Below are 9779 nucleotides of genomic sequence, written 5' to 3'. Positions count from 1 at the left end.
GACGTGTCTCTCACCTTTTACACTATTTTGGAAACTGTCAAACCTACAGGAATGCAGAAAGCAGTACAAAGGAATCCCATATAACCTTCACTCAATTGTTAAATTTTGTCACACTAGCTTTAGCTTTCTACAGATTTATGTCACCATTTGAAAGTAAATTGCAGACAATTCTTTTATCACATTTCTCCTAGGAATACAATATTCTACGTACCCAGCATATCACTAACACACCAAAGTAACCCGTCAGTATAATGTTCTCTAATATGGTGGGGTTTTTTGTTTTTTTTTGTTGTGTGTGTTTGTTTTTACGATTTTTTTTTTTTAAAGATTTTATTTTATTTTATTCATGATAGTCACACAGAGAGAGAGAGAGGCAGAGACACAACAGGCAGAGGGAGAAGCAGGCTCCATGCACCGGGAGCCCGACGTGGGATTCGATCCCGGGTCTCCAGGATCGCGCCCTGGGCCAAAGGCAGGCGCCAAACCGCTGCGCCACCCAGGGATCCCCTGTTTTTACGATTTTATTTATTCACAAGAGACACAGGCAGAGGGAGAAGCAGGCTCCATGCAGGGAGCCTGACTCAGGACTGCATCCTGGGACTCCAGGATCATGCCCCAAGCTAAAGGCAGACGGTCAACCGCTGAGCCACCCAGGTGTCCCATGCTCTATTTTTTTTTTTAATGTGCTCTATTTTTCAATTTTTCCAGTTATCCCAACTTCTTCGTGGCTGCCCCACCGCACCTCCACACTAATCCACATTCAACCAAAGTCTATACAACACATTTACACTGACATCTCCTGTTAGCTTCAGTAGACCCTCTGGTTTTTCTGTTATTTGACATTTTTTAAAATGCCAGGCCAGTTATTTCAGTTATCCCGCATTATGGATTTGTTGAATTGTTCCCTTCAGATACAGGTTAAATACTTTTGACAAGCACAGCAGACAGTTGATGCTTTCTATCTACTACACTTGACATCATTGTGGTTTGTTTCATTCATGGTGATGCTAAATTGGATCACTTGGTTAATTCTGGCATCCATCACTGTAAACGTACCTTTTGTCAATGTACTTAACAAAGCGTTACTTTGAAATCCTGAAACCATCCCATTTTTTGATAAATTATCACCCAAAGGTTTTAACATCCACTGATGATGGCCGTCTAAATTAATTCTTTAATTGATGGCTGCAATCTAAATTCTGGCCTTCCCGAGACACCTGGGTGGCGCGGCGGTTGGGTATCTACCTTCAGCCCAGGGCGTGATCCTGGAATCCTGGAATCCAGTCCCACATTGGGCTCCTGGAAGGGAACCTGCTTCTCCCTCTGCCTGTGTCTCTGCCTCTCTCTGTGTCATGAATAATTAAAATCTTTTGAAAAAATAAATTCTATCATTCCTTCTACATTTATTAGCTGCTATTCTTCTGTCACCTCTAACACCTTCCCCCTTTTTTAAGTCTCCTTGGGACTCTAAGACACTTTTTAAAACATGGTGTTTAAACATCCTGTGAAACTGTAACAGACTAACAGAAAAGGATCAAGAGCCCAGAACATAAGGTAAACAGCATTAGTAATATTTGAAAAGGTCCATAAATGTGACTGTATTTAAAAAGACAAAATAGGCCCGCCTGGGTGGCTCAGTGGCTGAGCTTCTGCCTTCTGCTCAGGTCATGATCCTGGGGTTCTGGACCGAATTCCACATTGGGTTCCCTGCAGGGAGTCTGGTTCTCCCTCTGCCCGTGTCTCTGCCTCTCTGTCTCTCATGAATAAATAAATAAGATCTTTAAAAAAAATAAAAAGACAAAATAGACAAAATTCTGTTCTAAAAACTCCCTTTAAGGAAAGGAAAAAGCAACCAGAGTGAAAGTAGGTATTTTCAACACATAGCCAACAAAGGTTGTATATCCTGAATAACTTACTCCTACAAATCAAGGAGACAACCCGAAAGACACATGGCCAGGGGACTCAAACATGCACTTCAAAAAAGGATATCCTTGGGACACCTGGGTGGCTCAGCGGTTGACCGTCTGCCTTTGGCTCAGGGTGTGATCCCGGGGTTCTGGGATCTAATCCCACATTGGGCTCCCTGCATGGAGCCTGCTTCTCCCCCTGCCTATGTTTCTGCTTCTGTGTGTGTGTGTGTGTGTGTGTGTGTCTCATGAATAAAATCTTTAAAACACACACACACAAAAAAAACCCATAAAAGGATATCCAAGTTGCTCATTAACTTACGAAAAGGTGCTCTCAACCTCGTTAGTAATTAACACCAGTGACTAAGGCAATTTCTAAAGGTTACGGTGCATCAACTGAAACTCCCCTACGCTGATGGTGGTTTACACTGGTAGTGAGTTTAAAGGGACAGTTTGGTGGTATTTACCCAGTCACAGCACAGCCTTCCCTCTACCTCCGTCCACGCCAGGCGCTCACCCCGGGGAGGCGAGCGCAGGTGCTCCCGGACCCCTCCCCCACCCCGCCCCGTCCACTCCAGGTGCACGCCCCAGGGACGTAGGCGCAGGTGCAGGAGCAGGAGCACGGGAAGGCTCGGGGAAGCACGCCGAAGCGACCCCGGCCCCCCATCAGCGGAGGCTTTGTCGGCGGGGCCCCAGCACAGCGAGGCCACTGAAGAGGCTGGGGGTACGCGCTGGCCTGAGGAAGAGTTTCTCCGACAACCCAGCCAGGCCCGCCTACGACGCCTCGTTCCCGTACGGTGCCGGCCAGCCAGGCGGGCCCGCAGGTCGGGGCCAGGAGGGCTGTGACCCGCGTGGAACAGGGGCGCCTACTCTTCGGGCCAGGGGTGCGTCTCCGGAGGCGCGGTCGGCCAGCGGCAGCAGGTAGGGAGGAAGGAAACCGCGGCCACAAGCGGGGCAGCAACCGGGAGCGGAGAACTGCCTCTGCAGAGCCGCAGACCGCACCCACCCCCGACGCCCCGCCCCGACGCCCCGCCCCCGACGCCCCGCCCCGCGACTTCCGACCCTCAGTCCCCGCCCACGCGGCTACGAGCCAATCGGCGCCGAGCGGCGAGCGCGCCGGCCGCGTCCGTGCGACCCAGCGGAGCGAGCGGCATGGCGGGCGGGGCGCGGGAGGTGCTCACGCTGCAGTTGGGCCACTTCGCAGGCTTCGTGGGAGCGCACTGGTGGAACCAGCAGGTGAGGCCTCCGGGCGGCCGCTCCCGCGGGCCCGAGCCCACGAACTCGGCTAAGGCCAGCCTTGCCCTGTGCCACTCCAGGATGCGGCGCTGTGCGCTCCGACCGACGCCAAAGAGCCGCCGGGGGAGCTGAGTCCCGACGTCCTGTACCGGGCCGGCCGGACGCCGCACGGCCAGGAGACCTACACGCCCAGACTCATCCTCATGGATCTAAAGGGTAGGCAGAGCCACACTGGAGGCGGCGCGGCCAGGCCCTCCAGGCTGAGCGGGGCACCGAAGGCCGGCGCCCAGGGTTTCCTCCGCCTCCTGCTCAGTCGAGAACGCTTGGAAGAGCCCAGTGCCCGAGGAGGGTGCGGCCAGGCCCGACCTAACCCTGCCTGCCCCGTGTTGTGCAGGTAGTCTGAGCTCCCTCAAACAAGAAGGCGGCCTATACAGCGACAGACAGCTGGACGCGGCGATAGCATGGTATGTGCTGTTCAGGGGAGGGCGAGGTTCACAGAACGCCGCAGAATCGGGGACACAGTCGCTGTCAACCAACCCTCATTCTCTTTCAGGCAGGGAAAGCTCACCACACACAAAGAGGAGCTCTGTCCCAAAAACCCCTACTACCTCCAGGACCTTCAGAGTGCAGAGGTGAGGGCCTCTGCCCTAAACTTCTGAACCCAGTGCTGTAACTAGAGTGCCCCACGGGGGCAGAGGAAAAAGGGGATTTTGATAATCTTAAAGAGCTTAGAATGGCATTTTGTGAAAATGCACTTTTTTCCTAAAATAGTGTGAGTACATGAACAAAAGGAAGTTGTACAGTGTGGCCAGCAAAATGAGGGAAATTAACATTTGCTTCTGGACTGGCTGCAACTAAATGCAGATTTTTCTCATCCCTCCCAGGGAGTGCTGAGTAGTGATGGTATCTGGAGGGTCAAATCCATTCCCAATGTCAAAGGTGAGACTTCACTAGGTGCCATGGGATGGGGAGCTGGACAGAACTAGCCCAGGAAGATACTTTCCTTTGCTTTTCCCTCAGGTGCCCCACCATTCACCACAGCTACAGCCCCCAAACCACATGTCCCCACAGAGGGAAGCATCAAAGTCTGGTCAGATTTCCTCAGCGTCCACCTTCATCCCCGGAGCATCTGTATGATTCAGAAATACAACCATGATGGGTATGGGAGCCCCAGAGGCTGTGAAGCAGGAAACTGGGTCCCTAGGGGTGTAGGATGAGGCTCTTGAGGCCATCTTCCCTGCACTCCCTGAAAATGGGATGGGGAAGGGGGGTGAGGGCAGGGTTCCCTCAAGTCTAGGTTGTGTTCATGCTTGGCAGGGAAGCAGGTCGCCTAGAGGCTTTTGGCCAAGGCGAGAGTATCCTGAAGGAACCCAGGTACTTGGAAGAGCTGGAAGACAGACTGCATTTTTATCTGGAGGAATGTGACTACCTGCAGGTAAGCAGTAGGCACAGTGGACACGGGCAGAAACCTCTTGCTGTCCTGTCCTCCATCACTCGTCTCCTTTTCAGGGCTTCCAGATCCTGTGTGACCTACACAATGGCTTCTCTGGGGTTGGTGCCAAGGCCACAGAGCTGCTACAAGACGAGTATTCGGGGCGGGGAATAATCACCTGGGGCCTGCTCCCTGGTCCGTACAGTCTTGGAGTGAGTAGAACCTGGGGGAAGGGCCGTCTCCAGGGGCAGGGAGGAACAAAAGAGAATGACAGCCCAGGGACAAAGTTCCTGAAAACAAATTAACCCTTCTCTTTCTCAGGAGCCCCAGAAAAACATCTATCGTCTGTTGAACACAGCCTTCGGCCTGGTGCACATGTCTGCTCACAGCTCTCTGGTCTGCCCCCTGTCCTTGGGTGGGAGCCTGGGGCTCCGGCCTGAACCACCTGTCACTTTTCCTCACCTACGTTATGATGTAAGGCTCGAGGCTCTTGTTCACACCGCAGGTAGAGACAGCACCCTCCCTGACCCCCGACCGGCCACTGCACCAGTTAGCAGCCCTAGTCTCAAGGCCTCAGTTTGGACTCCTCCACAATGCAGCACACTGTCCTCTGCATGTCCGGCCTCAGGCCAAACATAGCCTCGCTTTGTCCCAGGGCATCTGGACCTCTCTGCCGTGTTCATTCTGCTTCCACACTCTGCTTACCAGACCCGAAAGCTAAGTACCCTTGCTGGTATCTTCTTTATAGGCTGCTCTGCCCTTCCACTGTGGTGCCATCCTGGCTACAGCCCTGGACACACTCACGGTTCCTTACCGCCTACGGTCCTCGCCAGTTTCCATGGTTCATCTGGCTGATACGCTAAACTTCTCTGGGAAAAAGGTGTGGAGCTTTGGGAAGGCCGGGCTGGAGTTGAGAAAGAGCTCAGTTACTTGATCTCTCCTTTACCTTTAGGTGGTGACAGCAGCAGCAACCATCCCCTTCCCCTTGGTCCCAGGCCAGTCCCTTCCTGATGCCCTGGTGCAGCTTGGAGGAGCTGCAGCATGGACCCCACTGTCTGCATGTGGGGATCCTTCTGGAACCTGCTGCTTTGCCCAGTCAGTGGTGCTCAGGGGTGTAGACAGAGCATACCACACCAGGTGAGGATGGGCGTTCTTAGGAGCCCTTGTCAGACTTGTGACTCAGATCCTTTCCCTCCTCACACCCCGGGACATCCTAGTAGCACTGCCTCTTCCTCGCTTTGCCCAACATTAAAAGAAAAAAGAGACCCTCAGCATCCCACTTGGGCTGACAGCCTGAGAAGGGAAGAACCCAATTCCATGTCCACACTGCCATGGACTTAAAGGCAGTTTTGGCTTTGTTCTGCAGTCAGCTCGTCCCGGGGACACCTCTGCCTTCGCCACTCCATGCCTGCACCGCCGGGGAGGATGTCCTGGCTCAGTATTTACAGCAGCAGCAGCCTCGGGTCAGGAGGTCAGTGTGATGCTGGCTCTCCCTGCCCACACCTTAGACTTTCCTCAACTTCTCACTCAGCTGCTACCCTCATCCCCACAGCTCTGCCCACCTGCTGCTGGCGCCCTGCCAGGTGACTCCTCCATACCCCTGCCTTTTCTCCCCAAGCCTCAGCCGGCACGGTTTGGTTCTGGATGGCCCACCATCTGGGGCAGGTAGGTGGGCGAAGGGAACAGACAGGTTTCACTCAGTGCCTGCTAGAAGAAAGCACTGAAATGCACAGGTAAACATCCCTTTATTCACCCGGTTGGCTCCTGAAGGTAGTGGCCCTCCTCCAGAGCACCAGCCTGCCAAGGGGCCAGCACAGAGTGTGCACTGAGCTCACGCCCCAGCCAGGCCTGCGGTTTGCCCAGACCTCCCCTTCTGCACAGCAGAGCCTGAGTGAGGAAAACCACTGGCAGGCTCCCCTTTTTCTCCCTTCACAGCTGTGGAGAGCATCCCAGTACTTGGGGCCCTCTGTTCGTCATCCACCTTGAGTCGGACCCTGGGAGATTTGGCTCGAGACCTTGGCAAACTGGACGTGCGGCGCTGGGCCAGCTTCATGGATGCCGGACTCGAGCAGGGGGACCTGGAGGAGGCGCTGCAGGAGCTGGGCAGTCTGGCCCAGTGCTACCAGGGTGCAGACAGCCTCGCAAACTAAGATATTCCCAGCAGAGGAAAGACCTGGTTTATAATAAACACTGTGGCTGCAGGAGCTCAGTGTTCTGGGCCCAGTTACACCAGCATGGGTGTGTGCTCCTTTACAAACACTGTGACCAGGTCACAGAACAATAAATATGCGCCATGGGACCAAGGGGAAAATGGTAGAAAAGGAGACAAGCCCTACTCTCCCCACTGCTGTGCACACGCAGCTTCTGGAGACCTGGAGCCACGTGTAAGCCCATGCTGCCATCCAGCCCCGGTCTGCCCGCGTCCTTGTCCTCAGCCCCTGCTCCTCCAGCTCTGCGTCCTGAGCTCAAGGGTGTCCCAGCAAAATACAAGTGCCCTCTTTTGGGGGGCCGGTGAGGGTAGTGAGTGCAAATGACACCCCTGTGCTCCCAGTCACCCATCCAACTCCTCCTCAGACAGAAGGTCTCCACGGTCAGACAGCTGGTCTGTGTTGCTCGTACTGGTGGCATCATCCTCCTCCTCGGAGCTGGCCTCGCAGGCCGTGTGGAAGAGCTGCATAAGTTCTCGGAAACGGTGAGAAACCTAGCACAACAACAGGACATTTTCACATGTATTAAGCGCTGCAGGCTGACACGAATACAGTCACATGTTCCACACAGTGAGGCGGTGAGGGCTGCATCCTCCTCCCAGATAAGGGAATTCAAGGCAAGAGGCTTAATGTTTGGCCCCAAATTATACCACTCCTAAAAACAAAACCAGAATGGAATCTGTTGGACATCTACCTCAAAATCCAATGCCCTTTCTCTTCTAGAAGCGCTACTAACCCTGAGGAGTCAAGCCCCTCTTCAGGGCCTCCGGGGCATGTCTCCTAGTTGGCCACCCTGTCCTCCATGCCAGGCCCTGTCCTAGATCCCCCTGGGGCTTGGAGCTCTAGCAGGGCTCTACCACTTACCTCAGTAGGGGTCTTATTTCCCAGCTGCTGGGAGATGCTGCTGAAAGTCTGTGGCTGTGCTCCTTTCTCCTGGCACATAGTGAGAATCACGCGGTCAGCTTCCCTGGAACCCATGTACCATGATTAGTCCCAGATAAGGAACAGGGATGTGTTCCACACAGTTTATACACACGTCATCCCTCCCCACCTACCTTGTCCACAGGACCACCTTTTCCCCAGTGGAGCTGACCTTGCTGTTGTTGGCACACACTGTAGCTTCTGTGGCCTTCAGGGGCTGTTCTCCCACAGGGCCCTTGCCCTGGATCTCACCATCTTTAGCCGAGCTTCCCCTAGAGGCTTTGCAAGAAGTCGCTGAAGTGTCAATTCCTGATGAAGATTCACAAACAGGGGACCTCCTGTTCGCTGTCCTCACCCCAGCTCTGCCCAACAGCAAGCAACTCTCTGGAGCATCTGAGATCTCAGGCACCAGGCTTCTCCCTGAGTCTCTGGTCCTTGAAGAAACGGGGCTCAGGAAGGGAGCACAGGGCTCTGCAGTGCTGGGCCATCTCTCGGTTTCCGAGGCATCCCATGTTGGCATGGAAGCCTGTGGCTCGCCCAGTGCCTCCTGTTCCTTCCCTTCATTCTGAAGTCTGGGGGATGCCTGAGGGCAGGAGAGGACCTCAGGACCGGCCTGGTTTCGCCTAACGGTGCAGAGCACGCTTTCAGTACTGGAGGAGAGCTTAACACTCTCTGGTGAGCAGGGCAGTGGGCCAGCCAGGGCGGGCTGGGCTATAGAAGTCACTTCTTGAGGGGACAGTGAAGTGCTCCCCATTGCCAATCCTGCTTGGGAAGAAAATAAAGATCTAAGGGTATGGACAGGGTCAAAACGTACCTAGGACTGCGAGTTACCACAAGGTTGTGCAAGGGTGCTGCAGTGACGAAGCCCTGGCCTCAAATCAAAGACTGAGGTGAGGGCAGGGGCTAAAGTCACTGATATAAGAGACACAAGGCCAGGTGGGCAGTGGGCAGGGTGCAGGTCCAGGGGGTCTGGAGGGCAGGGGAGAGAGCACATTTATCATGCTGGCACTGTAGCACTGCTAGTTCTGCCAGAGGACATTCAAGAGGATTCCCTATTGCTTGTTAGTAAAGGAAAGGGTAGTCCATCAACCAAAGACTTATTTATCCTGGCTCAGCGACATTCCTGCTGGAAGCATGTAAGAACAAGGCATAAATAGATGGACGGAGGCAAGGCTGGCAGGCAGCGCACTCACCTGGAACAGGTGTCTCTCCCTGTCCAGCACCTCTGCCAGGCCTGTCCTGGGACGTCTCCTTGCCTTCTCGATCCTCGGGGGTTTCCCCCTCCAGCAGATCCTTGCCTTGCCCAACTTCCTTAGCACCAGGCCCAGGGCTGGCCTCCCGGTGGGGACTGCTGCCCACCAGCTCATGGGGCTCCTTGCTCTTGTAGGATTTGCTGTCACAGACCTGCAGAGATGGCCTTCTTGGTAAAGGGTGTCCTGACTGCCTTTTTCTTAGGAGGCTGGCTGAGCAAAGGCAGAAGCCCTGCCATGATGTTTTGCAAGTCAACCAACAATGTTAAAGGGGTTTCCTTCTACACTCCTCTACCAAGGACTGTATTTTTGCTGCCAAACAAACCTACCCTAGAGAACCGGCATTACTTTAAGGGTGTTTTCTTGAAACAAGTTTATTTCATGAGAAAGAAATGAGAAAAAAAAATCTGAGAAATAAATATTTGAAGTCGTTTTTTTCCCATTTCAAAAACCTAACCCACAGGATTATCTTCAAAAAACAAAACCCATTACATACTTTTTAAAGATTCTATTTGTCCTGCATATGCGAATGCGCACGTGTGTACTGCCGATTACCACCCCTGCTCACCCTGCTGCCACAGTGGCTACAGCTTCTTCTCTTGCTCTTCTTCAGCCTGGAATCAGGGCCTCCTTCATGACAGGAACAGGCACAGTCCTTGGCACTGTCTGGCCACTCAGCCTCCTAGGAGATATCTGGGCTTGGTTAGCTGCCGAGCGTGTTTGGTACCAATAGAGGGAGCTGAGCTGCAGGCTGGCCCAGGCAGCCTGCACTGACCGTCACCCTTTCTCCTTCATGACACTCAGCGCTTCATATGGCTGGGGGAAA

General features: G+C 53.8%; 2 protein-coding genes across 7 annotated transcripts in view; one reads left to right on the top strand and one right to left on the bottom strand.

Annotated features, from left to right (window-relative positions):
* The first annotated feature begins 3013 nt into the window (after window positions 1-3013).
* On the top strand, window positions 3014-6874 carry MSTO1 (misato mitochondrial distribution and morphology regulator 1). Of its 2 annotated transcripts, none has more exons than XM_038543080.1 (14): window positions 3014-3143; window positions 3224-3359; window positions 3538-3607; window positions 3697-3775; window positions 4028-4082; window positions 4164-4302; window positions 4461-4578; window positions 4653-4787; window positions 4897-5049; window positions 5324-5455; window positions 5528-5712; window positions 5942-6046; window positions 6128-6244; window positions 6487-6874. In XM_038543080.1, exons 1-14 carry the CDS (start codon window positions 3060-3062, stop codon window positions 6857-6859), a joined length of 1881 nt encoding a protein of 626 aa, XP_038399008.1. In that variant the 5' UTR covers window positions 3014-3059; the 3' UTR covers window positions 6860-6874. The 2 variants fall into 2 exon arrangements, with proteins under 2 accessions (XP_038399008.1, XP_038399007.1); XM_038543079.1 differs by having other exon boundaries at window positions 6128-6240; window positions 6511-6810.
* The window catches only part of LOC490422 (GON-4-like protein), a 75313-nt gene continuing 71837 nt past the window's right edge, over window positions 6304-9779 (bottom strand). For all 5 annotated transcript variants that reach the window (XM_038543074.1, XM_038543072.1, XM_038543075.1 and 2 more), the window contains 5 exons: window positions 9522-9635; window positions 8897-9107; window positions 7838-8465; window positions 7647-7749; window positions 6304-7276 (listed from right to left, as the gene is read on the bottom strand). In XM_038543074.1, the coding sequence (XP_038399002.1) occupies window positions 7127-7276; window positions 7647-7749; window positions 7838-8465; window positions 8897-9107; window positions 9522-9635 (1206 nt within the window). In that variant the 3' untranslated portion in view covers window positions 6304-7126. The remainder of the gene's footprint in view (window positions 7277-7646; window positions 7750-7837; window positions 8466-8896; window positions 9108-9521; window positions 9636-9779) is intronic.

The sequence above is a fragment of the Canis lupus genome, chromosome 7 (assembly GCF_011100685.1).
Source record: "Canis lupus familiaris isolate Mischka breed German Shepherd chromosome 7, alternate assembly UU_Cfam_GSD_1.0, whole genome shotgun sequence".
Taxonomy (NCBI): Eukaryota; Metazoa; Chordata; class Mammalia; order Carnivora; family Canidae; genus Canis; species Canis lupus.
The sequence above is the reverse complement of the archived record's forward strand: the minus strand, read 5'-3'. Positions and strand labels throughout refer to the sequence as shown.

What these genes read in the sequence shown, in the direction of transcription:
- MSTO1 (XM_038543080.1), top strand. Translation starts at nt 3,060, where the DNA reads ATGGCGGGCGGGGCGCGGGAGGTGCTCACGCTGCAGTTGGGCCACTTC. An exon ending in TAAACTTCTCTGGGAAAAAG is followed by an intron (nt 5,456 to 5,527) that starts GTGTGGAGCTTT and finishes CTTTACCTTTAG; the next exon opens with GTGGTGACAGCAGCAGCAAC. An exon ending in CCACCATCTGGGGCAGGTAG is followed by an intron (nt 6,245 to 6,486) that starts GTGGGCGAAGGG and finishes AACCACTGGCAG; the next exon opens with GCTCCCCTTTTTCTCCCTTC.